Raw genomic sequence first — 26535 nt, forward strand, 5'->3', positions numbered from 1 at the left:
ATACCTCTGCTCTTCACTGGCAATTCAATCACCCTTGGATTATTTTTCCACTCTACGGTCTCTACCCACACCCAATAATAAAAGCACCTTATTTTTGAACACTCGGCCCGAATCCACATTTAAAAATAACATATATTTCTATCATCGCTCGATCGTTCTAAAGAAAACATCGAAGAAAAATTTCGAGGCTTTGACAACAGAATCGGATAGTTTCGTGGAGAAGTTGATATCTTCGGCTGATCGGCCGATCCGTTTAAGCCGACCAAGCTTTCCTCGAATCCTTTCTGCGCCTGCCAATAGGATGAATCCGAGGGTGAACGGGCTCCGTGAAGAATTTCTGAAGAGCGTGAATGTTGCTACCTATGTGGACTTCAGATCTCACTGAGTGAACAATTTGAGCACTACTTCTCTTCTTTTTTCCTCATAATTATCATACCGCATCACAACGTCCTCTCCAACTATGTCACTTCTTCAAGCTTCACCTCCCGTGCATCTCCCTTTCCACGTATCATAACTCCACCTCTTCTTAATCTTCAGAACGAAAAAAAGTAAATATTAACAACATGAAATTAAAATACAGCGCTAAACAGCATATCATTTCGACAGACAAAAAAGAAAAAGAAGAAAGGACATTGTTGAAAAAATGAGAAAAAAAAATTGAGGCAGTAGACGAGTACATAGAGATCTAAATCCATAGACGGATATATCTTCGTGAATTTCAAAACCTGTTGTGGGTGATACTGATGAGTTGTTTCATGAATGGAGACGGAGAGGATCAATCTGTAGAAAGAAAAAAAGAAAAGTGAATGATGCTGAGAAAGCTCTTCACTAAAAAAAAAGTGTACGAAAGAGGTAGATCAAAATGGAATGAAAAATGTAACGCGGAACATTCAAAATTGTAGCCTTAGCCATTGAACACCGAGAACATACTAGTCAAGACAGGCAAAATGAAGAAAAAAAAGTTGATCGTTCGATGAGGATTGGTTGTTACAGAAATAGTTACGTGATTGTGGTGTGATAAAACAAAAGAAAAAAATAATGTTGGCACAGGAAAAAACAATTAATAAAACAAGAACCGATCGCGGAGGTTAGAAGACCATCAATACTATAAACAAACTCTTTAATGATGGAGTATGAGGGGGCTGCAAGGGGTATGATTGTAAATTCAACGCTGAAAGTGCGGATGATAGCCGATGATGAGTGTCCGCGTTCCGTTAGTCCGATATTCAAAGATGCATGGTTAGGTAGCCGCTGCAGGAACTTTTCTTTCACCTTCAAAAAGTTTCAATAGCGAGAGAGCCGCTCTTTCTCCTTCTTGCGTTTACGTTTCTCTTCTTCATGCCTCCGCTCCGCCTCGAAGGCTTCTAAATCTTCCTTCTTGGCGATACGAGCACTGAATTGAAAACGAAAGGGCCACTTTGTCAGCGATTGTCAAATAAACACATTTCAGCGAAACAACAGACCTCATCATTTCCTCCCGCTCAAGAGCATCAGCATCCGCTTCCATGTCCTCATCGTCACTGAATACATCCATGGCGACATAACTATCCCTCTTTCGGCCAAATAGTTTCCAAATTTCCGAGCTGATATCTCCTGGTAGATCTTCGTCATCTCCAGACTGGGCCCTCCTCTTCGGAGGAGGAGACTCGGAATGACTCTCAGACCTTGGCCGCTTTTTCATATAGGCAGAATTGACGTTCGGTTTGGAAGAGTAATTCCTGTCTCTCTCACGATCAATGGGATATGACTTGGAACCTTTGGCTGGATGCGGATATGTGCCTTTGCTAGAGTGATATTTGTCGAATGAGCCAATTTGAGAACCATTTGTCGGCTTCAAGCTTGGCTGAGAGTATGGTTTCGGCATGGAAGACTTCGCCGTGGAAATCTTGGGTATTCTTGCAGTAGATGAAGGAGGTGCGGCGAGCTTCTTGACCGACGGAGAGGGGTTTGATGGAGGAGGAGCGCCTACACGAGAGCGATCAGCAAACATGTATCTTGCCACCGCCAAAGAGTGAAAAAATTCAGCTCACTGGACGTTGGAGTGTTGGCACCAGAACCAATCGAAGAGCTGGTATGAGGTTTCTTGATCGGTTCCTTCTTCTTGGTCGAGAACCAATCATCAAAACTCTTCGCCTCATCACCATCCAAAACTTTACCCTCTTTCTTCTTCTGAAGGTCGGTCCTAATCTCATCGATAGTCCTAGTATCCCTCTTGACCGTATTCAATTTCGTCAGAGTGTTGGGCATCGAAGCGATTCGATCCTTTACGCTCTTGCCGGAGAGCGAATCGGGACTTGCCGATGTTGTTGTAATATCCACTGCTCCGCCAGGGAGTCGTCTCCCAGCTTTCGAGTAAGAGTGCGCAGTCGCAGACCTCCTCGTTGAGCTATATAACCTTTTCATCTCAGCCTGCTGCCGTCTTTCTCGTAATTCTTCTCGCGTGAGTACCAAACCAGAAGGTGAGTCATCATCATTGCCGTCCGGTCCCTTCCGTCGTTCCTTGGGACCATTACTGCCGGCCAGTGAGGAGGATGTAGAAGCCCTCGAGGAAGCAGCCTTCTTGGCTCCATAGAGTAAAATATCCCGTTGTTCGTCCTTTTTACGCTGGATAGCCGCCTCTCTAGCTTTCTCGGCCTCTTCCCTCCTCTTTCTTCTCTCTTCTTCCCGTTTCTCTTCTTCAAAACGTTTAATTCGCAACTTCTTCTCCATTTCCCGTTCTTTGGCCTCCTGTTCCGCTCGTTGTTTTTGCTGGAGTAGCTCTTTCTTCCGGCGCTCCTCTTTGACCCGTTCGACCAGATTATTCTGCTCCTGCGTCTTGGACGCACTCAACGCCATCAATGCCGTGAACGACGACATCTTTAAGGGGGGATTATCCTAGAGATTCAGCCGAGCTAAAGCGGGGGTTCAGCAGTCAGGGATGGTGGCGAGAGGAGGAGACAAGGGATGAGTAGAAGGGCCATCGTGGCAGTGCGCTACAGGCCAAATTTGTTTGGCTCTGTTTGCTCTACTGCTGTGTTCACGCGTGCTTTCCGGTTTCAAAAATCACATTCGAGCTCATACAGAGCTCGGCAAAATAGACGCTACAAAAAGCGCAATACCAACAATTACAACAAGTATGTAATAGACGAGATATCCACCCAACAAGTTATATGCCATCGACAGCGAAAACAACGAATTCGCCGCTGCAGGGCCGAATGCCCGCATCACACTGACAGCCACCTATAACAGAATAAATGACTCATTACTCCTGCTGCGTCTCAGTCAGATAGAGTTACCCACCTGACACAATCCATTGGTAGCGCCAAGAGAAGCCTTGTTAGGGGACGCTGCTGTGATAAAAATGAAAATGGAGCCTGGTTCAGAAGTAATTATCAACGGGAGTTAACAGCAGCAAAGCAAAAGCACGCACTGAACGACAAGCTTGGCATCATAGCCAAGCCGACCTGTAGAGATACAAAGCCCCATACCAATGGGGTCAATCCTTGCGAACGTGCTAAATAGTTGATGATGGGGAAGAGAAGAAACATAGGGATACACGCGGCAATGCCGGCTGTAAAAACCTTTTTCGAGCCCCAGCGATCGTGCATTTTGGCGAAGAAAAAGATCTGGATGAAACCATTGAGAACCCCATACACGGATAAAATATTTCCAATCGTGGAAGGAGGAAGTCCCAGTCCACCCAATTCAATAGGAGTCGAAAGGAACACCGGTTGAATTGCACGGAAAGCAATGTCGACCAAAGAAAGGAAAGCGTAATTGCTTGCAGCGATGATGACTCGAAACACCAACAGAGATCGTAAAGGAAGAGGTTTGTCATCGCTATCGTCAACGGTCGCAACTTGATTTTGTTCAAGCTTGAGCTTTTTATCAGATCCAAAAATAAGGTTTCGGAAAGATGTCGGACGCTGAACTGTCTCTTTCAAGAAGATATAAGTAATAAGCCAGGCGCAGACGGTGTACGTGGCCGGAACTGCACAAGGCAAAAAGTAAGGGTATTTTTTGAGGAATTCACTGTTCCCGAATAGGGAAGGGAATCGTTCTGCTGGATGTGAGAGGGATCCTCCAATAATTGGACCTAACTACAAAACTTATAAGTCACATGCCGATAAGAAAGATGTCCACGAGCACTACTCACAGTTCCACCGGTTGACCATGCTATCGGCATGTATGCATAAGCCTGGCACAATCAGCATACCGAAATCGAAAAGGAGGTGCCGCTTACTTGGGCAATGTTTGTCGAATCGGTCAACTCTGCCATCATGCTATTATAATGGTGAGCACGCTGAGCCCCTTCTTAGGTGCAAATGCAAACCTTTTGATCACTCCAATGTTGCCATCTATCATTCAAGCTATGAGCAATCTTCTACGTCATCGTAGGTTTACGCAGAAAAAACGCACTTAGAGCTCCGTTCAAAGCCCGACTGTTGAACAAACACATGAAATTCATTATCGAAGCCACAGTATGCTCATGACTTACCTCATGACAAGCCCCCAAAATGTCGTTGACAAGCCGAAGCAATACATGGACATAGAAAGGCCGAAGAGACCGATTAGAATGACCGGTTTACGGCCCACTCTATCCGACAGCCGACTCCAGTGAAGAACAGTCCACGCTTGCGTGAAGAAGAACAGAGATTGCTGGCAGGTGGACTCGTCAGTTGACCATTAGCTCAATAGACAAAAAATAGCACAAACCATGATTCCAACATAATACCCCACTTTAGTTTCATCACCGCCGGTGATACCGAGATCCCGAATGAGCTGAAGACCATCATTCATTTATATGATTTGAATCACAATTCAATTGAAGCAGATAAGTCTTGCCTGAGGAGCGAACGGGTAGATGACCTGTGAAGTCATTGGTTCGCCTAGTTGCAAAAGCAAAACAAGTGAATATTGAGACCATGGTAGGGGCGTTTTCTTCTTCGGCTGCTGTTGCAACAAAGGTGTCTCCTCGTCAACAGGGGTTTCTGTGGCAGTCATCACGGCTAAAATAAGATATCTGGTAGAAAGGGCTTCTGCAAAGGAGCCCAGCCTTTTAGCACAGCAAGTCAAGGAGAGCAAGGAAGGAAGAATGCCGCGCGAAAAGAGAGGAGTAGGTGGGGAAGATGAAGCGATGAGAAAGAGAAGATCGGCCACTTTAAGGAGCGCTTCAAATTTAAAAAAGCCTTTGAACTGCCCTCAACCGACAGCTTATGTAAGCTGTTGGGCGGGCGAATCGCCTCGAGAGAAAGTCTCTTCCAACCCGGATTTCTCGATGGTAATGTGATATGTCAGCCAGAGGAAGGACATTTCGGCAGATAGATACGCCAAGTTACCGAGTTCTTGGTATTGCTTCTGGGAAGCGACCGAGAGGACGGCAGATGCTGGCAGAGGCCGGAGAAATCTCTGTCAGTCTACTTGTAACTCTTATACCAACCTCTATGGAACAAACAATCAATGACTCCCAAAAGTCACGGATTATCATTATGGCCCACTCGCCGCCACCTGTTGCATGTGTGCCCCAAGTCGATGACAGTGAGCCGAAATTTATACATCCGATCGAGACCCAGCGTTACTTTTTGGGCTCAGAACTGATGCCGAAAATCCAGAAAAGCGGACTTACACTAGTGCGGGAATGAAATCACCGCAATGTATTATCTGTTCCCTTGACTTCCTGCTTCAACTTGCTCCAACTTCGGACACGCGTGGAGGTACTCAAGCTCGCGGGTTTGCTGAAGTATTTCGAGCTTTGAAGAAGAGACTTTCGAAATCATCAGATGGCCGGATTCAAAACCAGAGTGAACCCATGACTGATCCGCTCCTGAAATCCCTATGGAACCCCTTCCCTTACTTAGCTCCATGGGAGCCATACGTACCTCACGTACGCAGGCACACGACGATGATTATCAGAATAATCTGGCACCTCGGCAGAGACCCTTATCTTCAATATTCATGGGAACTCTTTCTTTCTCTGGTACATGCTGTGGATTAAGTAACGTCACCGGGGAAGGGATTTATCTCATTCCGCCCGACGCAGCACTTTCCGGCGATCCTTTATCCGCTTCATTCAAACAACCCGCCGCACCTTCAGCCGAATGCTCCTCATCTAACCCCGACCGAGCATTGAATTCCGATTTGCGCGGATTTGAAGGCGCAGAAGATGCATTGGTACTTATTCAAGGCCTATCTTCGGTTTCCATTGATCTTGGAGTCCGTCGTGTGAGCATATACCACGCAGTGACGACAAAGGGAGAAGATTCGACAAATACTCACCTGGGTCTTCGAAGTCGTTACATTTCCTCTATTGTTCAGATGAGGTGTCGGCCCGTTCGAGTTCTGAGCCAAAGATTTGATGTATTCTTCATCTACACCCATCTCATCCAACGTCACTCTTTGTCCCGGTGCTTTAGAAACACGAGATAACGCTGCAGCCCAAACAGCGTCAATCATATATCTCATAGTGTCAACTTCTTCTTCCGATTCGATTCCTGCCTGTCCATCTCCAAACGTCCTTCCAGCAGCTTTTTTATTTTTTCCTTTCATCGTTCGTTGTATACGACGTTCTTGTCTTCTTTTGGTATCGTATTGACATCCGGGACAGTTGGTTTTCATTGCGGGAGGCGTAGATCGGTATAAATCGTTTTTCGAAGGGGATGTCGATAAGTGTGGTGATAATGGACGGGGGGAAGGAGCGGTGATTTTACAGTCACCACGCGGTGCACTCATACTTGTAGATTATAATAAAGAATGGCAAAAACATTATCCCCAAGTAGCAAAAATATACAATTGATCGAACATCACTAGTACACAAAAAAACCGAAAAGCATACATTTGGAATTAGTATTCTTGATGCTCCAAAACACCTTGACCAACGAAACAAGAACATTCATCTACGAGATCTTGAAAATATTTCAACACGATTTGCGCTTTTTCTTCGCATCCGATTTCGTAGTATCCACAAACTCCTTCAACCCCTGTTTCAAAACCCAAATATCCATCTCCGTCAATACGACTTCAGGCAGCGCCTTGCTAGCCATTCTCATGAAAATGTCGTCCATATGCTCGTCTGAGTAACTGGCCAATGCTTCCAAGTAGCTTTGACTGCGACAACCAAAATCAATGAACGCAGGTAGAAAATATGTCATGTCGGGGTTGCATGTACGTAAGAAGTCGGCGACCTCTTCGACGTGAGTTTGGAGTGACGCAGGAAGGGAATATGTTTTAGCTTGAGCTAAAGAGCTCCTGTCCACGAGAGTCGCAGTTGAACTACGTAAAGCAGGTCTGGTTGAACGAGAAATGTTGGGCAAAGTTTTAGAACCGGAAGATCTGGTGAGCATAGCATGCTCCGGAACTGGTGTGGCGCGCGATAAAGCTGGAGTACCACGGCGCGATGAACTTGGAGTTTGGTATTTTCTCCTCAGATCTCGGATTTCGAGCTGTTCAGAAAAAAATTTAAACAAAACGTTACTTCCTAACAAATTGGCAAGGCCAATAAGGAAAGAAAACGTACTCGCTTTTTCTCGCGATACTCATTCGCGGTCCCTCTGGGCATCGAACCATCCTCTCTGAGCGGTTTCGTCAAACACCTGTGAAATGAGAAATGCGCTCGAGCGTAATGGTAAACCGCTTTCATTTTTCTTCTTCGTTCTGTCTTTGTCCACCGAGGATTATCAAGGAATTGCGGAAACTTGGTTATTAGCTAGTAAAAAATGGTTCTCGGTTAGAACAGATAGATGATCGGTAACATAAATTTACTTTTCGTTCAAGCTCATCAAAAGTATCTCGAGGTTGACGAGTAAAAGTGAGACTTAGATCGAATATCTCATCGACCGTCGCCGTGACGGTTTTCTGGTAAATTTCATGTTAATCTTGTCTTGGCGTAGGTAGGATCAGGAACTTACCTTGAGCTGCCGACCAGTTGATTTATCTCCTAATTTCAGAACCTGATCAAGTTCTTCACGTCTTTGTTAGATGAAAGACAACAAGAGCCCAGTGGACTAAGAATACATACGAGCTGCCATGACTAACGTCGTACCTTGAGGGTAGGACTAGAGTTGCGAAAGAAAGGTAAAGCAGGTGGGTGGTTATACCCCTATCGAAAACGTGTTTTAGAGTTTCATGAACCAATGATATACGACATACGTAGCAAGGTACGCCTTCTCGAGCTGAACGAATCAAGAATTCAAACACCTAAAAGGTCGGTGGTTGATGCACAGTTGCCGCTGGGTATATGGAGAATCGTACACGCCACGAAAAAGGAGTCTGTATCAGCACTATCAGACTCGAAATCACTCGTTATCGATGGACTGAAACGTACGTACATGGTCCAGAGGGGACGTCGATGATCGATATGCTTATCTAGACGGGGCGCTCTGGAATTCCATTGACCTTGTCAAAAACACACCGACATTCGACTCCCACGATCCTGGTGTTTTCATTGACTTCAGAATGCATCATGGCGACATGAGGCAACACGAGGCCGTTCAAGAAGATCATATGGAAGTAACTTAGTATGTAGAGACCGTATAAGAGGTAACCTAATTGATTATATAATACTCCCTCGGACCACGGCCAAGCCCTGAACCTTAAGCATTTTGATACTTACTTGAGACTCATACGAAAACGAAACACCGCTAACATACAAAGCCAGGAATACAGCACATCTTGTGTGAAGCCAAGTGACCGGCAATGCTCCTGACTGTATCACGAACCTCGATTGCCTATCGCTTTTTTTTTTGGTAGGGCGTTGACTTGGAGGACCAGAGATGATTGCGACCGTCACTGAACTTTCGGTATTGATTGGGAAAAATCAGTGACCAATCAAATTACTAAATTTCCAAGTAACCAACCTTTGGTTACTGGTAAATGACTTGCACATCATTGCATTAATATGACGAGAACTCGAGTATTCATATAGCTATCGGCTAGAACTTGGCTTGAGCTCCCCAGTCTAGCGCCAAGTAGTCGATTGAGAAGGAAATATGTTTTAGAGGTCGGTGCAAGTCTTAATTGAAATTATAAGTCTATTCTCACATCTATCTTGTGCGTCAGAGGGCATTTTCTATGGCACTTTCCGGCTAGTGTTTTCAAGCTCCTTGACGGACCAGTGTGTGGCTCCACTGTACTCATTGATTCGCCATATTGGAGGTGACGGTGTAGTTACCATCGTGCGGCGTCCATATATTTTCACCAACTGTGAGCTTGCACAGAATCAGGTTTGGCTGCCGTTGAAGACCACTTCTCTGTCGTAGACTCACCAATACCGTATTAGTGAGCCTAGTACCTCTCTTAGGCTACCTCGGCATAACCACCCGATCGTCCTTCGAAGAATTCATAGTTAGGATTCTGATTTATATCATCGGGTTGATGCGATCCGTTCATATTAGGGCTCCTCTTCTTCACCTCGGAAAGGTCATCGAGCTGCTTTCCGGACTTCTTATCAAAACGAATATCTTACTGAAGAGTTTAGGGATGCTGTAACTGTAAGTATCACGGTGAGAGGTATGCCATATCAAAGACGGGAAATTTCGAGGAGCCGTTTTAGTTAGAACTACGCCAAAGCAAGAGACATTAAGTCCCAGCAGCGGAGCGGGCTCCTATGTCGTCTTGCTACAAGTCATTCCTAACTTGAAGGCAAGCATTGTCGATCGACTTTCAGGTGGTCCCCAGATGGTGATTTAGCCAGCTAGCGGCTCCGACGTCAGGTAACCCACATTAGCTGCGTTCGTCGATCATTAAGTGCTTGAACATAACTGCGTTTCAATACTATCCAACCAGTACAGCGGAGCCAGACATGGACGTTGAATTTCTGTTGGCGCAGACTCTCGGTAGTAGCCACTACTAGTCTAGGTAGTCGAGGTCCACAATAAGTCAACCACGATATTTAGTTAGTGAAAAGCAGGGTTTTGATGATTCTGGCGCTTGCAAGCATGCCAACTGGAATCCACACTGGAGCCTTTCCCCTTCACCGTCACGTCCCGATACCGGGTGATCAGCCAACGTTCATGCTGAAGGTTCATGCATCGCGTGCGGAATGTCTGTCGACCTTCATTTTGGAATCGAGCCATGCTCAATGCTCATTGCGCGAAATTAACGCGTACCAATTGTTTATTTGTTTCTGTTTGATGTTGACGTCTATCCTGCTCTTTCAATCAATATCAACGTTCAACAGAGGACGCATGCATTTTGTTTTCAAGGGTCTAGGTGCGCCTTCAACTTGAAGTCATTTATCGATAACGTTGAATATTCTCTTGATTTTAGGAATATATCAGGAATGAAATATGAGTAGTGTAACTAACTCCGGGCATCGGAGTTTGCGACACTCAGACTACAAGGAGCTTGCATGCACCAACACGCGTTAACAACAAGGCTTCACAATCGAATGTTCGAAACACTGACGGCCGTCACATCTACGTAACATACGACATTGTTCTAAGGGCGTCTACGTGGTCTGTTACTGATTGCATCACCTCTCAGGCATTGCCGAGGTGTGTAAGCTACCTTCCAACGTTTCGTCGACTCGTGTAGATCGACCACTTTCAGTTTCTTCATTTCTTCACGAGCGCGTGTACAGGGTTTACTGATTTCGAAGTGACTCCTTTCTCTGGTTTCACCGGCATATCTATCCTCATTGCCGCTTTGGTTTGGTTGGAGCAACGAACACGCCGCATGCACGCGTCCTCATATAAGTCCCCATCCCCGGTGAATGGGTAAGTCATTTTCATATCCCTTCATCTCTATTTCGTTGCCGATGTCTTTCCTCGCAGGCGTAGGCTGGCAGAATGCAACAGACTCACTCGTCGCAACTCCTCCCACTCCTCAAACGGTTCCTAGCAAAGATACTATGACGACTTCCGACGAGAGGAAGCCTCTGCTACCCGACCAAAATGCTGATGCCGGTGCTGGGAAACGTTATATGTTTCGTGGTTTAGCTCGGGCTTTGCCTTATTTTATGAGGACGACGCCTGCGGCCGCGACTGTGTCTGTGGCCTCTCAGGATGTTCAACGGCCTGCAGTCTCCTCTTCGCCATCACAATCCGTAATCGATTTACAAGCAAGAGTTTCTGTGAAACAGTCAAACGTTGTACGAGAAGAGCTCAAGGAGACAGAAAATGGTACGGCTGAGAGGGAAGAAAGTAGTGTAGGCCACGAGGAAGCAGAGACTGTACAAAATAAGGGACCGCGAACTGCGACCGAGCGGTATGTGTTGCTAACCGTGTTACGATAAAAACGTCATCACTCAAAGATCTACCTCAGGAGACCTTCAGCCTCTTCGGATGCGACTACGGTCGTAACAGAGGAATCCCCTTCTATTGCTCAGTCCCTAGATAAAAAATCGGACGTGGAAAAGCCGCAATCCGTCTCGAATGAGCCGGCTCTTCGTGAACGTATCCTTACATTGGAGAATGAAAACGCCAAAATGTTGACAAAGATGACGTTGGCCAAGGAGTCTGCTGCGAGGGAAAAGTCGGACATGATACACACACATACCACTGAGTTAGAGAGTCTCCGCCAAGAAATTCGACTGCAGCGAGAGTCTCTGGATACTAGTCAACGTCAGCTGAAGAAGGGCTTTGAGGAGAAAGTCGCGGAGATCACACGAGAGAAAGAGATGCTGCGAGAGGATGCTGCGAAAAGGGAAGAGAGTCTGAGGGTTAAGGATGGGCAGGTGAAGGACCTTATAGCGGAGAAAGAGAATCTCGGTGGCGAACTGCAGAGGTTGGAGGGAAATCTTTCGGAAAAATCTGCTTTGCTCGAGGATGCACGCAAACAAAACGCTGCTCTAGAAGCATTGAAGCTGGAATTCGCGGGGGAGAGGTTTGAGATGGAGGCAGAGATCGTACAAATTCAGCAGAATGCAGAGAAGGCTTTAGCGGAGCTAGCTGGAGATTATGGGAACAAGATGGTCGAGGCGTCAAATCAAATCCAAAAATACCACCACGAATTGTCGAACTCTACCCAGTTCCTCAATGAACTTCGTTCCGAGCTCGAATCTTCTCAACGCAACGCTTCTGAACTCTCCGAAACGGCGAATAAACGTTTGGCTGAAATTCAACTCCAACAAGAACAGTTATCCGAACTTCAGCAGGTCAAGCGGGACTTGGAGCAGAAAATCGAAGAAGAGCAGGCCCGAATGCGTTCTGTAGAAGAAAATTCAGTGAAGTCGCAAACAGATCTCCGTAACCAACATGCGTCGGAGATTGATGCTGAACGTAAACTAGTCCGCAATCTCCAGTCATCTCTCGAATCTCTACAGCATGATCTGGCGAACAGTGAGGATCAACTAGCCAAACTGAAGGAGACCGGTGACGAACTTCGGCAGAAGTTGGGGCAATCGGAGGAAAGGTGTAGGAAGGAGGAACAACGCGCGGGGACTTTGGATGGTGATTTGGCCAAGGCGAAATCGGAGATTCGTGGCTTGGAAGCAAAGGCGAAGGCGTCGAGAGAGGAAGCGACAAAGGAAAAAACTGCCCTAACTAATCAGACAAATCAACTACGCCGACAGTTAGATGGCACGCAGAAGTTGCTTTCGAATCGGGTCGAGCAGGTTCAACGACTCGAAACTACCAAGAACGAGCTAAATAACAGTCTTCGTCGCGTGCAGACTGTTGTCAACGAGAAGGACTTGCTCACACAGAGTCTACAACGTAAATGCGCTAATCTCGAAGAGACGAAGAAGGGTCTTGATGAGCAGGTGAAGGATTTGGAGAAGACCTTGGTCGAGGTTAGGCAAATGGCTGAAATTGAGCAATCCAAGACGGCGGAGAATCACCAACGCGAGATGATGCAGGCTACGAATAGAATCCAAGGTCTTCAAGACGAGTTATCGTCTTTCATTGCTACCGCACAGCAACTTCATGCTTCCCTCGAGGCCTCACAAACCAACGCCGAGAAGGCCGAAAACCTTTCAAAAGACCTTGGACGGGAAGTCCATGATCTACGGCAACACGTTTCTACGCTTCAGGATGCCCTGCACACACTCGAAGTCAAGAGCGACGAGACGAGTTCTAGGTTGATCTCGAATGAGCGGTCATTCAAAGAAGAGAAGGCCGGGATCCTTCGTCGTCATGCTAAGGAGATAGACAATCAACGTCGGGAGGCTTCCGAAACGAAAGAGGCGCTGCAACGGGCTTTGAAGCAGAAAGAGGAGAATTTGAGCGCTCTAGCTGAGCGGAATAACGCTCTCCACGGCGAGATGATGACGCTGAATCAACGCATACGGAAGAGTGAAGAAGATGTCAATGCCGCGCAAATGACTCTTCGTGACGTGACGGAACGAAGCAGAATCTCACTCGAGACGTTGATAGACGAAAAGTACAAAGTAGAGGAGGAAGTTGAACGGCTACAAGGTCAGACAGAAGAGTTGCGAAAGGAGCTGAAGGACCGGAGTGAAGAGATTGTGAGGCTGAAGGATATGTCGATCAAGAAGATGGTGTCGAATGTTATTGTTGGATTTTGGCAATTGCTGGGTACGTCAAGTCAGCTGAAGGATAGGGCTGAGTAGTTCTTGTGATTCCATTTGAAAGCGGTTGCGTTGATCGTCTCCTTCTTTCTTGGTCTTGACGTATGCGGTTTGTATTTGGGTAAATTATACGTTTCAGTTTTCATGTTGTATGTACTGTAGAACAGCATTTGTCGCACATCTAGGACGTATAATAGGGTATCTACGTCGTGCAATGGATCTTTAAAAATTTCGAATTCAACATTCAAGTTCAATGAACTAATCGATTTGAATAGATGAGATGGTTTTCCTTCATTCATTCTTACCGAAACTGAACCGGAAGAAACAAGAGTACTAATGCCCGGACTGTCCACAATACAAATGAATATGTTCTTCGCTTCATATATATCATAACTGCAAGACCAAATTGCATTCACCTTCAACAACATCTAACAACAAAAAAGCGACGAATCTACGATACACTAGATGAAAAAAAGCGCTATACTCGGAATGATGCAAAAACCAGTAAAACTATAAGGCAAATAAACAACTACTCAAAGCAAAGAAAACGAAGACGAAGACGAAAGCGTCCAAAAAGACTCAAGGAATACAGAAACATGAACGTGAGCGTCCGATTCAGAAAATTGTAATTGCGTTTCATTGTAATGAAGGGGTAAAGAAAAAAAAATGCAAGGGATTTGTTTGTGTGGATGCAAAAAATGTGATGGGCAAGAGACATACGAAAGAAACAAAAGCAATGGAGAGATTATGAAAGTGTAGAAGAACAAGAAAACAAAAAGCAAATAGAGACAGAGCACTAGATCAACGAGTAGGAATCGTTGAGAGCGTGTGGATGAGTTACATCTATAGATACAATAATTTACAGAAGATGAAAGGGGAGTGAAAAGAATGTTGAGGAGTCGAGATACCGCACATGAAAAGATCAAAAGAAAAAAAAATCGAAAAAAATGAAAAAAGTTTGAAGGCCGAAGGCGGTAAGTCGTTTTTGTTTGTTCAGTGCTTCTCTTTTTCATCATATCGTTCATCCATATTCGTAAAGGTCGTTCGAGTCGTAAATCGTCATTATCGTCCATCCATCCATACTTTCCATTCACAAATATGTCCTCCTCTTCACACCACCAACCACATCCTGCACAATCGATATCCATTTCACAACACCATCCACTTCATCATACGCAGCTCTCAACTGCGCCTCAATCCTCCTCAACAAAAGCCTCCTCATCGTCCTCGTCTCGTCGTCATCCCAACTTTCTCCATGCAAACTACCACTAGCGATGGCACTAGGGGCCTTCGCCACAGGGGAGTTTGTTGCTGTTGCGGTTGAGAGAGAGGAACAGTCGGATGCTGTAGACGATATGGACGCACAACTCGGTCGAAGGGAGAGTGAAAGAGTGTAGCCTAGATGTCCGGGTGATCCCGGAGTCGTATGCGGGGAGGGCCAGTTGTCTGGTAAAGAAACTGCACTGTCTGATACGGGACGAGTTTTCCTCATGCTGACGGGTGTAGGTGTCGCAGTCCGCGACTGTAAGTGTTCGTCCATAATCGCGCGACGTTTCTAACAATATAAGCATCAGCAACGAGTCGTTATCAGCTCAACAACCATAAATTGCGACCAACCTTCAACGCCCTCATCAACACTCTCCCTACTCTCTCAACGCTAGTTTCAGCATTCTTCAAATACTCTTCCGCACTCCTCAAACCCATCTCGATCCTTTCTAAATCCCTCCTCGCATAACTCAGAACATAAGGAGCAGTCCTCAACGCCATTCCAATCACCCATTCACCTTGCTGTTCAGCCAAATCCGCCAAATAACTCGAAGATCGTTCCTGCAACTCGACGGTCACCTGAGTGTTGCCAACATCTTCAGCCAATGCGAGTGAACTATGGGAGAATGTGGAGGCCGGTGGTGGTATTTTGACTTCATGGCCCACAGGACATGTTGCAGGATCTTGAATATCGTATGAGAGCGAGGTAGATGAAACTTTTTCGTTTGATTTCGATTTGCCGCCGTTGGCTTTGGTTGGAGAAAGTGGATGGTCATTCGTAACCATCTTCTTCCACCAACTCTTGAGTATATGCGTCCCCAAAACCGTTCCCTTCTCGCCCCTTTCCTTCTCCTTCTCCGATTTTAGCCTCTCGACACTCCCGAACTCCCCGATACTAACTCCAAATCCCTCAACTTGCTTGACTTTCTCTTTCTTCTCCTTCTTCCTCTTCACCGTTACTTCATCAACATGTATCAACCCTTCGAACCATTCCGTCCATCCTTGTCCTTTCATTGTCCCAAATTCATTCTTCCCAATTCCCATAGCAGTCTGAGTGGAGATGTTTTTATACGTCGGGGTTGTCGAGCCGTCCCTCGAACCGGTACTAACACGGGTCACTTGAGAATCCTGTGATTCTCTGGCCTTTCCTTTCCTCCCTTTAATCGTCCGCTCTCCTTCATTATCATCATTACGACAACCACTATCACCACTCCGAGTTCGTCTATGAGAGCATAACGCAGCACCAAGACTTAACGCATTCGCTTTCACGGTTTCCTTCTTCCTCTTCGCAGTATCCACCTCCTTCCTCGCATTTTCAATTTTCGACTGGAAGTGCTTGACAAGAACACCAACAAGAGTGTCCATCTGATTAAGAGTATATTGCGTCGGTACGTGAGTACGCATATGCGCAAGTAACGCAGACGCTTTTTGTTCTGGGTCAATATCCGCAGGATCAAATGATATCTCCTCCGCCGCCGGAGTAGAGATCAGGGACGATGGTGCCTTAACGCCAAAATCATCAACAGCGACAGCCGTCAATGAAAGGTCTCTTTCCGATCCGCGAATAGTGTTACCCGAAAGTGCCGAAGAAGCAGAAGCGGCAGAACCCCGGCGGATAGTAGCCATTTCCATCTTTTCTTTCATTACCACAAAGGATCCTTTTAATTCTTCGTTGGTAACGAGTTCGACTGGTGTATAGCCTCGAGAATTTTTCATCGTGGATACCCGACCATCATTAATGACCCTATCCAGATCCAAGAGGATGTCGAGCACGACTTTATTAGCCCCGTATTCGGCGGCCAAATGTAAACAAGTTTCGTCGTCTTTATCTCGAGCACCTAGAGGTGCGTCGAGATCGCGTACGAGATGCGTGACAAAATCCCGGATCAGCTCTTTTACTATGGTCGTTATCGTTTTTGGCAAAGTTGTAGAGGTTTTGGCGAGGATATGAAGGGGAGTATAGTGTTCTTCTACCGTGAAGAGGGAAATATCGGCGCCAGCAAGGTAAAGCATGTCCAATATTTGGATTTCAGGCATCTTGCCAGAGAGCGATGACGGGTTTGAAGGTGAGGAGAGAAAGGTGAATGAACATGCATGATGAATTAGGCTCCAACCAAGTTCATCGGGGCGGTTCACCAGGATAGGGACGGAGAGGGGGTAAAGCGAAGACCTAGCATTTATAGGGAGAGCTGGGGAAAATAGAACAGATTGGAGAAAAGCAGTATCAGGAGGATTCGACAGTGTTGATACAAGAGTTTTGATTGACCGCGAGAGTGGGGCAGGAGCGAAGATAGGTTGGGGAGGAGGTTCAATGAAGATGCCAGAAGAGGTTTGGTCTACTGAAGGAAGAGCGCATCGGGCAAGGGAGAGAAGGTGTTCTATGGAAGCTTCTTCACCCACGCCAACGGATAGTTTGACAGTACCTGTAGACTAGAATCGATGTTCAATAGCGTCTTCTAAGGGTCGGATAAAAAACCATACTTGGCTCTCACGCCAACGGTGGCGCCTAAGGATACTCTCACAGAGCCATAGAATTTGGGGATGGGTAACTGCGTACTGGATTGAAGAGCGGAAATTGCAGTCTCTGAGGTCGGGCCGTGCGCCATGGGAGAGCTATGTGAGTGGTCAGAACTGCATTCCAGAATGGGTCTAGTGCAAGGACGTACAAGAAGCTGAACAACGTTCAAATTATTATCACGCGCCGCATCTGAGAATTCCAGAACATTAGCCGCGAATGTCAATACGAAAGAGATTAATCCAGACAATTAGATAGGGCTCTAGGCACATGAAAAAGTGAATGATAACCGAGAAAAACTTACACATGAGGGCTGTAGCTCCATGAGCATCCAGGCCATCTACAGCGACAGCATCCGCGCTCTCTTCGAGAAGAACTTGCACAAGGTTGGGAAAATTCAGCCACGCAGCCATACTTAAGGGGATAACACCGTTTGTGGCGGTATGGGGGGCGTTCAAGCAGTAGAGGGATATTTGGGATTGACGTAGCATAATGCGTATAGCATTCAGACGTTTGGATGTCATGAAGGACGCGTCCGACGCGTCGATCTCCTGCCACCTGATAGGAGCGATTCGGTGTGGTGAGTACACGATCATGATCTCGAAGGGCATAGACTGCGTACCGGTCGCCAGCGACGGCGCACATGATTGGGGTACGTCCTTGATCGTCGAGGGCGTTGATGTCAGCGCCTGTTTTTAATGCATGAGTGACGGCGTCATCGTCGCCGTCCAGAGCGGCACGATGCAGATCATAGAGATTTGCGGGCATGAGAGGTGAAGAGAAGGAGGGTTAGAGTGTATTCCGGGCGTTGGCGTTATAAGCGACGCCCGCAACGAGGCCAGCTTGTCTCAGGGTCACAGTGGGAATTCCGGAGAGCGCCCGCACCACATCGTCCGCTTCTCGGTCTGGCTAGTTACATACACGCTGCTCCCGCTGCCCGTCCACTCCACTCAGTTGCTCACCGCATACCCGCTATTCTTCGCTGGCACTAGCCTACCTTTCAAGCCACCTATCTGCCTATCCCAGGGTCCCTTTCGGCCCTTGGAGAATCGATTCCCATTTGTTTTCTACCCGGAACATTGAAACAAGGTTTGATTCTCCGGTCCAGCCTCATTCAGCAACTGTGCAATCTAAGAGACCGGAAACCGCTTGTTTGATGCCCGCATGACATCATTGTTCCTAAACAAGCATGATATTGCAATACTGCATGCGATGATCATTGATACATATCATTCACTGAAACATAGTCCTCAGCATTTTGAAATTCAGACAGGCCGAGGAGTAGAGTCTGTATGATCTCTATCTCCAACGATTCGACCCTTAACCCCACCGAAGGTGCACATACAACGATCTAACTCCCTGATTCACGTTATGCTCGTGCCGATATAATTCACTTCAGCAGTTCATCGAAGTCTTTAAAAACCTTGGCCCTAGCCGAGTTCATACAGGCGGAGTCAATATGCCCGTTCGTACTCTCCTTCTATCAGCTCATTCTTCCACTTTTGCTTCATCTTTCTCACGCAGGTATGTAAGCCGTTTATTGTAATCGGCGTATATAGCTCTTTTTAGAAACCAGAAGCAGCTAGGGTCGACCGTACGCCCACTGGCTCATATTCAGGGTTTACCACGATATCCTACAGGGCCGTAACCGAGTTCGACTCTGGATCTTTGTACCGAGTATGAGCAGGCACACCACTTAGCACAGTTCCGACTGTACCCTGTGTCTTAAAATCAACACCGACAACGAACTTGTAGGCCTTTTAAATATCAAAAAAAAAATGGGAATTGAAACTTCCGATCAGAATCACGGCGATGTATCTTCTGAACTACCGTTCACCACGGTGTGTGTTCTGTCAGTTAGTATATATATCATCACCTTGGCACCAGTCGGCGCCGGGCGGTACTAACTTATAATGGTATTAACTTACGTAATTTAATCAGATGGCACGTGACTCTGAGATACTGTCCGCGCCTCTCGTTCTCATGCGTCTCAACTTATCACCCAAGCTTTAAACCAATTCATAAATTGCCCCAAATCATCTCTTAGTCCGTAATCACGCGACGAACGTGGACACATAATTTTTCCATCCTTTTGCGCGTCCAGATGATGGATTCGATTACCCACCCAATTGATATGCTCTTTAGCTTGTACTGTATTCATGGAACAAACCAGGTGGCATCTGACGCTTCCCTGATCTCTGAACTTGCCGGTTCCGAATAGCATCTCTCTTGATGAGCGTGATGGGCGTGTTACTTGGAAAAAAAAAGTTGAATACCATTCGATAAGGAGTCATAACATCATTCAAAGTTCCAAATGAACAGTCCTGCGGAATCGCTGCAAAAGATCGGGTAAGAAGATGTCCTTATGTTGAATATTTCCGTGACATCACAATATACTGGTCCTGACAAATTCCACAATCACTTCGACGGCTTTCGATTCGGCAGAGCAAGTGGGAGATGACATTACGTGGGATGACATTGCGATGGAGAAGTGTTGAACAATTGGCTGCGGAGCATCATTGTCAAATATTTCTGATCATTTTGGTAGGGTTCCTTCTCTTCCTTTTCCGTTCGCGCCTTTGTTAGTTGAAGGAATTCGTGATTGCTATAAGTAATTTGTGTTAGTAAGTCTTATGCTTCTTCCCTGTTTTGAGGTTTTTATTTGACACTACTTAAAACTAGACTATCGTTTGTAGCTTCGGATATTCCTTACTCGAGACTGATATTCGGCTATTGCGAATTTCTTCGAGCATGATCGGTTGACGAGGTTGACGTGCAGGTTCCATTCTCATCTAACCTCTCTCTCGTACGTGCTAGGTTCCGGTGTTCCAACCCTCGCATGACAGTTTCTCTCTCAAATTCTAGTTGACAGCATTTGGATCGTATTCATCTTTAGGCTCTCATCGGTTCTTCTAGCCTTAATTCTATGACACAATCTTCTTTAGGAAATATAATATCGGACACCATGGAAGGACCTTTGAGTTCTAGTTTTCTTTTCCCATTTCCGACGATCCTTTCCTCTTCCGATGAATGTATACCTTTTATTAATTGGACCGGACCGAATGAACAATCCCGAGAAATGAAGCTTTTCGGCACCATGATCATGACCAGTGCCCACTACGATCATCAGACCCAAGGCTCTCCATACCCTGAGTCTCCAAAAGCCCACTTTGATTGCTAAAAGAAACAGAAAATTTCCTAATCCAACCTTTATCCTTCAAAAATGGAGTTCTGTTAAATACTAGATACCGATGGATGTGGGCTTCCATCATGCATCAGTCGCTGGTCTGCATTAATCATTTATACGTTGGGAAAGGGATGTGGAGGGTGGTTCTGCGCTGGCGTACATATGTAGGGCACTCACTATTCGTGGTTAAATCGCCTAGGCCCTCCCGAAAGAACAGATGTAGATTCGGGATTCATCGGCATATTTCTTGGCCAGTCTCATCTTCATCGATTCTGACTCTTACAAAATACAAATATTTTTCGTAGTTCATGGTAAAAAGTAAATTGACTTTAGAAGGAAGAAAAGGAGAAAATCGAGTTCTCATGTACATATATTGGGACAAAATATTCGAATTATTTACACGTCTTTTAAAGATGTGATTTTGTTATACCAAGATGGACACTTTCCAACATATTAACAGCCTTCTGGACTGAGCTATCTACAGTAGTCATCCAAGCTGAGTAGAAATCATACAGAACGTCAGTCGCAGTGCGCCAAAGAAATGTTAACAGGAGCAACTCACTCCAACTCCAATTCTGTTTCACTGCCTCACCAATTTCGGGTAAGCGGTCTGGCTCGTCGTCTGCATCGAAACCAGCAAGTTGCAGACCAAATAACCGTCCATTTTCTAAAGACCTCTCGGCGACTTCCTCTGCGATGGGCCGGCGAACAGTATCATAAATTTGGAGTGCTGTTTGAACGTTTGACAGGTTCGTTGATTTGTGACCTAGAAGGGTTGATAACAGAAATGCGTCCTCAATCGCTTGACCAGCGCCGGAAGCTTGTTGTGGTGACATTGCATGAGCCTGATGATTCAATAACAATCAGTTCCGATTAATTTTCATCAAATCTTGGGATGCGACTGACGGAATCTCCCAGGAGTACCACCCTTTTGTGGGTCCAAGACTTCAGCTTGGGGACTGCATGAACAGCCCAACGTGAAGGGGAGTCAATACACTTTTCCAGAGTCAGATAACCGCTCGTTTCATTATGCAAGACCAGGAAAATGTCACCTTTAGGATAGCTTGAAGCTCAGACTCCCATCCAGCATGGGCATCAAGCAGTTCTTGATTACTGACATGCGTCACCCACGGACCGGGGAAGGGAGTTCCAGCGAGCTCCTCATTGGCATGGAAGGCACCGACATTAATAAACTTTCCAGAGCTAATGGGGTATACCACAACATTCTGCAGTGGAGTCTTAGATGTATGTCAACTAACAGGAGCATGCGAACACTCACTACATGCTGCCCCATATACTCTTGATCGGAAAAACCTTAGAGGTAGAAATGCGCCATATGCTGAATCTACTTACCATGACAGGTATCGAATTATGCTCAGGAACTCGGATCTTATCTTCTGGATGCGCGTCACGATAAGCCAATAGACGTTCGGTGGGAACCAAAGCTCGATATGCAAGAATCCCAGTCCACCGTGGCTTTGCTGAGCGTAGAATGGCAATGGCTTCACTGGCACGTCCGGCAACACCAGCTTCGTGAGCTTGTTCTGCAAGCATGGTCCGCCTCACAACTGATTTTACACCGTCGGAGCCGATGAGGATGTCGCACGTTGTTACTAGGCCGTCTCTAAATTGTAGTTCGATTTTTCCATTGCGCAAACGTCTATAAGTTGCCAGACGTCGATTGAAATGAGTCGGAAAACGCTCTGGTAGGTGATCTATGAGGACTTGAAGGACGTCTGCGCGGTGATATCGTAAGAAGGAGCCTAGAAAAGAGTGGTAACTTGAATAGGAACCCTAGGCTAGAGTATTGCCGTCCCGCACCTCGAGTTGTTAACTTGTAAAAATCTTGGCCAATCAGTTGGTCAGCTTTACGGAAGATAAAGACGTCGGCTAAGGGGGAAAAAAAAATAGTATCAGGCACTTTATGACGTCGAGTTATGGTCGTTGGATACAAACAGAGGTCATGCGTGGGCCTGACAGCATGGAGGCGTTCAAGGTCTTCATCAAGGCCGAGAAGCTTCAGAATTCTCCAGATACGAGGCCATACACCAATTCCCGCACCAACCTCAGAAAACTCCTTAGCTGCCTCGAAGATTTCAACACTAATGTCAGAATGCCTTGCGAAACAAACTGCAAACAATCAACAATTATAACTCGGAACATAAGCATAGGTTAACCCACTGGCAGCGGCTAAACCACCAATACCACCACCGCTATATAGATGTTATCAGTCATCGTCAAAGAAAACGAAGTTTTTAAGACTTACACGATTGCAATATGAAATTTGGGAGATGCCATGAATTGATGTTGGAGATACAATGATGCTAAAGGGATGCAGAGTCGAAAACATTTATACTTCTGGATGCTCCGAACACTCCAATACGCCAGACACTCCAATGTCAGATATACTTTCGGCCAAACCTCATTCGGATACTTCGTGTGTGGAGACAGTCGTTTCTCGTAAAAGAACCGAAATAAAGTGCACAATCGACGGAGCTGCATATAACTGACATCCAACATTAATATACAAAAGGCGCTTACATGTAATTAGACGGGATCCTTCTTCGGCTAGAGTACGATCCAATACTTCATGGCCAGGCAAATCTGGAATCGTTTGGTGAGTATGTAAACCGCCGCTAGCATGATGTTGAATGATGATTAAACTGGGAATGCGTCCCCGTATGTAGTAAATGTGGCAACATAAAATTCGGTACAATCATAAAACCCGTCAAATGATGTAACAGATTTTCATTTGTCCTTGCCATAAAGAACAGGAAGATCCGTTGATGCAGCCTAAGGTCGTACAAATGCAAAAGCCAGCCAGCCAATAGCCGAGAGATCCATCGCGAAAAGCCGTGCAGTCTGCACGGTTTACAATTAGCAGGCTTGATGGCCACTGGTGTCGTTGAAAAACCATATGCATACGCATATCGAGTTGTATCCCGTCACAATGCTGGGTCGAGACAAGCAAAAGAGATCAAAGTCAAACAAACCAATTGAACCAAGCATTCGTTCAAGGTATGATATTCTCACGCTCTCATCCCTCCCCATTTCTGGAAACTGGGTGCCGGTGACCGACGGCGATAGATTGGGTACTCTTCTACCTGTAGTTCACTGACATTGTTTTCACTGCCATCCCAATATAAGATATCCCATCCCCGTGGGGGCTCAATGATCACGCAAAGCAGCATGCGTCTGGAGATAAAAAATATGCGCGATTCATTGTATGTTTATATGTGTAACCTATAATTTTTGAATGACAAAAGAAATAACAAAAAGAAAAGAATGGGAAGCTAATATTTACACTGATTACTACGGAATGCATTTCGATATCCACAAGTGACTACGCCCTTGTGATTTATTTACAAAAGGAAAAACCGAGACAAAGAGAGGCACAGAGGAAGATACTGCCAAAAAGAAAGACGATAGGAAGATGCAGGCGAAAAGGGGTAGATAGTCCTATAAGCTGTCTCCTGCAATATGACGAAGAAGGACCGTATTTCTTCTCCGAGTGACGACCGCGACTGCATCGACGAAAGCAATGGACACTTCCAAATCGAGAGCTTCGTAATTCCTTGGCCAATAACTGCTTGTATATAATGATGGGTTTATGATGTATATGTGGGAAAGAAGGATTTGCCGAAAAAAAAGAGATGTTACTACAAAAGAGCGGGGGTAATGGATGATTAATGATTATTGTTTCGCGGTTATAGATATGCGTCTTTTGGAAGTTTATCCTTCACTTGTTCAAAGTTTGTAATAGCTCTTTCCAGATCCCAGGCATTGCCATGCAAGCAGTCAAGGGCGAAGTTCACGTTCAGCCTCGTTCGTGCACATGTCTGAAGCACCAGATTCCTCTGCGTTTCGTCGGGCTAAACGATTATCAAGGTGAGATTTAGTCAAAAGGTGGCGTATGATTTAAACTTACGAGGTTGTTCAACGTTGCCTGTTGATCGAGTGGAAGTGATGATGTGACAAATGCTGCCGGTTTTTGAGCAGGGTTCGATTTGGCCTCAGCCTGTACCAACATAGGCCCTATCTTCCACACGTTTGGATTCGAGTAACCTCGTATTGTCAGTTGGTCCGACAAGATAGTTACATCCCAGCCTGCTAATTTTGCTCTAAATTTGACATCAGATATGCGTAAACATGAGAATATAAAGTCATTTACCTAGAGCCTTCAGGAGCAGGGAGCAAAATAAATGATCGATCAAACGACCGCAAGGCTTGTTTCCTCACTAACACATAGTGATCAATGCCATTTATAAACTGGTCTAGAAGCTGACAAGTCACCTACCTTCCATGAATTCGCCATGAAGTGTCACCAGAAGCGCATGTCCCTGTCCATGGGGTACTGGGAATGCATCCACAACGAACTTCTGCATAGAACCTAACACGTCATGCTTCGTCTCGGGGAGTGCGGTCTGGGCGGCGATGATACTAGGAGGTCCGATGTGTAAGAGTTTCACCGATTTGTCAACATTGACTTGTTGACGATTGAGATTTCTGGATCCTCCGCCTGAATTCTCCAGCCACTTCTCCCAATTCAACCTCCTTTGATTGGGTAGGGTATTATGGAGGTTCTCTATGCGCGCACGAACTGGAATGCTGGTATTGCAGCAATAGGAAAAGTTCGCTTGATCATCATAAACACCTAACAACCCGTTTCTCTGGGTATCGAAAAACTCGAAGAACCTAACATCGATTTTAAGGGCTCTGTCCAAGATCGACAGGGACGAAAAGAACGCTTACCGGAATAAAAAGGCGCTAACAAGATTACCATCAACGCCGGTGATGAATGAGGGCCCCATTTCATAGGGGAAGGTTGTCGCGCTGGGCTTCGGAACGACTGACTGTTGTTGGCCGAGGTCCGTCTCAGTCGTAAAGCCGATCTGCGTGATGGTTTCAGAGTCCAAGACTTCAAGCGCAGGGAAGCGTCGGGCCAGTTCGCTGGTATGACATCAGTACATGATAGATATCGACGGTAGGATCGTACCTTCGGTAACGGTCTCCGCGACCATTCTTATATTCCATATCACGGATCGGCGTTCCGATCAACACCAATTCTCTCAGACACTTCATCTTATCTTTCTTCGCTCCGACATGGTCCAAGTCTCTCCAAGTTTTGAGGGCATTACCCTCCAGAGAAAGATTGCGGAGCTTGGGCAAATATCGGTCGAGGTAGAGGAGGTGCATGCCATGCAAATTATTGTTAGCGAGAGATAATGTTTGAACCTGCGGATCATCGGCATTCACTTCCTAAAACAAAAGGAAGCAACTTACCTCGGGCTGAAGCTGCCCTGCCAGCTTAAAGATGACAGCGGCTGTGCGGACATCACCACCATGGCCTGGCGGAGACAGCGAGTGTTTCTTGATGATTTCGTCGTCGATCATTGACTGCATTTGCAATGAATGGGAGGCAAATAAAGAACGCAAGTGCTAAAGTACATACACTCAGGTCAAGAAAGCGAGTTTCCGGATTGTATCGTGCATTAACCATCTGCCGCCAGGCATCGACAGCACCATCACGATTGGACGCGAGTACGGAATCTGCGTCTCTTCTCCGCAGACGTCCGGCGACAGTAGGTCTTGCAGCTCCGCGTATCGCGAGAGGATCGGAAGCTGTTCCACGAGCATTTGCGGACATACGGGCGGCGAGCTGAGTCGAGGTAATCGTAAGCGTTGCTTATCATCTTGGGGGAGAAAAGGGAGGGCAACTGGAATGAAGGAAGCGATGTTGGCGCCACACTGCGCAGGGCGCACAACACTCGGCCCAATCCTTCCGTGTGGCCTTCCTGTTCAAAGGAAAGAATGAGTGGTGATATTTACCGAGCGATGAAACGATCCTGTGGCCATCTCCTTGGCTGATTCTGTCCCGCGAATTCTTCTGCGAGACCTTTGTGCGTTTCTCCTGTCGTTGTCACCGTCACGCATTTGTGTGTCGGAGTCCACGAGACCAGCTCTGCGTAGCGCTCTTGAAGCTATGGTCCTAGACCCAGAGGCGGGGGTTGACGTAGAAAACATGCTGGTGGAGATGGGGGAAGAGGGTGATGAGCAGGAGTCAAGTGAGTCAACAAGGCGGTGGGAGTTCTGGACCGTATTTTCCCACGATCGGGCGGCATC

The 26535-nt window shown here is 46.2% G+C and overlaps 6 protein-coding genes across 6 annotated transcripts; 1 reads left to right on the forward strand and 5 right to left on the reverse strand.

The window, feature by feature from the left end:
- Positions 1–949: 949 nt before the first annotated feature.
- AGABI2DRAFT_191112 (hypothetical protein) lies at positions 950–5106 on the reverse strand. The gene is made up of 13 exons (XM_006458972.1): positions 4825–5106; positions 4696–4761; positions 4478–4638; positions 4399–4421; positions 4313–4337; positions 4223–4262; positions 4136–4177; positions 3410–4079; positions 3280–3353; positions 2797–3219; positions 2031–2459; positions 1464–1965; positions 950–1393 (listed from the first exon to the last, which is right to left on the reverse strand). The coding sequence occupies exons 1-10, from the start codon at positions 4981–4983 to the stop codon at positions 3055–3057; spliced, it is 1425 nt and encodes a 474-aa protein (XP_006459035.1). The 5' UTR covers positions 4984–5106; the 3' UTR covers positions 950–1393; positions 1464–1965; positions 2031–2459; positions 2797–3054.
- A 1683-nt stretch (positions 5107–6789) lies between these two features.
- On the reverse strand, positions 6790–8234 carry AGABI2DRAFT_134575 (hypothetical protein). The gene is made up of 6 exons (XM_006458973.1): positions 8125–8234; positions 7994–8074; positions 7884–7936; positions 7738–7830; positions 7493–7681; positions 6790–7418 (listed from the first exon to the last, which is right to left on the reverse strand). Exons 5-6 carry the CDS (start codon positions 7532–7534, stop codon positions 6894–6896), a joined length of 567 nt encoding a protein of 188 aa, XP_006459036.1. The 5' UTR covers positions 7535–7681; positions 7738–7830; positions 7884–7936; positions 7994–8074; positions 8125–8234; the 3' UTR covers positions 6790–6893.
- Positions 8235–12706: 4472 nt separating this feature from the next.
- On the forward strand, positions 12707–12935 carry AGABI2DRAFT_134576 (hypothetical protein; the record flags this gene model as incomplete). The annotated part of the gene is made up of 1 exon (XM_006458974.1): positions 12707–12935. A coding segment is annotated over exon 1 (203 nt), but the record flags the coding sequence as incomplete, so codon positions are not given.
- A 1599-nt stretch (positions 12936–14534) lies between these two features.
- On the reverse strand, positions 14535–17993 carry AGABI2DRAFT_115997 (hypothetical protein; the record flags this gene model as incomplete). The annotated part of the gene is made up of 7 exons (XM_006458975.1): positions 14535–14755; positions 14810–14999; positions 15062–17140; positions 17192–17323; positions 17377–17417; positions 17530–17783; positions 17848–17993. 7 exons carry the CDS (start codon positions 17991–17993, stop codon positions 14535–14537), a joined length of 3063 nt encoding a protein of 1020 aa, XP_006459038.1.
- A 2826-nt stretch (positions 17994–20819) lies between these two features.
- AGABI2DRAFT_177137 (hypothetical protein) lies at positions 20820–22768 on the reverse strand (the record flags this gene model as incomplete). Its single annotated transcript, XM_006458976.1, has 10 exons — positions 22679–22768; positions 22594–22625; positions 22369–22542; positions 22234–22302; positions 21766–22175; positions 21692–21709; positions 21465–21638; positions 21319–21408; positions 20975–21257; positions 20820–20908 (listed from the first exon to the last, which is right to left on the reverse strand). Exons 1-10 carry the CDS (start codon positions 22708–22710, stop codon positions 20820–20822), a joined length of 1371 nt encoding a protein of 456 aa, XP_006459039.1. The 5' UTR covers positions 22711–22768.
- A 1060-nt stretch (positions 22769–23828) lies between these two features.
- Positions 23829–26531, reverse strand: AGABI2DRAFT_191117 (hypothetical protein). The gene is made up of 9 exons (XM_006458977.1): positions 26242–26531; positions 25865–26071; positions 25696–25809; positions 25409–25647; positions 25165–25362; positions 24710–25107; positions 24584–24650; positions 24341–24533; positions 23829–24284 (listed from the first exon to the last, which is right to left on the reverse strand). The coding sequence occupies exons 1-9, from the start codon at positions 26434–26436 to the stop codon at positions 24120–24122; spliced, it is 1776 nt and encodes a 591-aa protein (XP_006459040.1). The 5' UTR covers positions 26437–26531; the 3' UTR covers positions 23829–24119.
- Between the last annotated feature and the right edge of the window lie 4 nt (positions 26532–26535).

This window comes from Agaricus bisporus (genome assembly GCF_000300575.1).
Source record: "Agaricus bisporus var. bisporus H97 unplaced genomic scaffold AGABI2scaffold_3, whole genome shotgun sequence".
Taxonomy (NCBI): Eukaryota; Fungi; Basidiomycota; class Agaricomycetes; order Agaricales; family Agaricaceae; genus Agaricus; species Agaricus bisporus.

What these genes read in the sequence shown, in the direction of transcription:
- AGABI2DRAFT_191112 (XM_006458972.1), bottom strand. Translation starts at nt 4,983, where the DNA reads ATGACTGCCACAGAAACCCCTGTTGACGAGGAGACACCTTTGTTGCAA. An exon ending in AACATTGGAGTGATCAAAAG is followed by an intron (nt 4,263 to 4,312) that starts GTTTGCATTTGC and finishes CCATTATAATAG; the next exon opens with CATGATGGCAGAGTTGACCG. An exon ending in GATGCCAAGCTTGTCGTTCA is followed by an intron (nt 3,354 to 3,409) that starts GTGCGTGCTTTT and finishes CTTCTGAACCAG; the next exon opens with GCTCCATTTTCATTTTTATC.
- AGABI2DRAFT_134575 (XM_006458973.1), bottom strand. Translation starts at nt 7,534, where the DNA reads ATGCCCAGAGGGACCGCGAATGAGTATCGCGAGAAAAAGCGA. An exon ending in AGTATCGCGAGAAAAAGCGA is followed by an intron (nt 7,419 to 7,492) that starts GTACGTTTTCTT and finishes TTTTCTGAACAG; the next exon opens with CTCGAAATCCGAGATCTGAG.
- AGABI2DRAFT_191117 (XM_006458977.1), bottom strand. Translation starts at nt 26,436, where the DNA reads ATGTTTTCTACGTCAACCCCCGCCTCTGGGTCTAGGACCATAGCTTCA. An exon ending in CAGGATCGTTTCATCGCTCG is followed by an intron (nt 26,072 to 26,241) that starts GTAAATATCACC and finishes ACCTCGACTCAG; the next exon opens with CTCGCCGCCCGTATGTCCGC. An exon ending in CAGGGCAGCTTCAGCCCGAG is followed by an intron (nt 25,648 to 25,695) that starts GTAAGTTGCTTC and finishes GATGATCCGCAG; the next exon opens with GTTCAAACATTATCTCTCGC.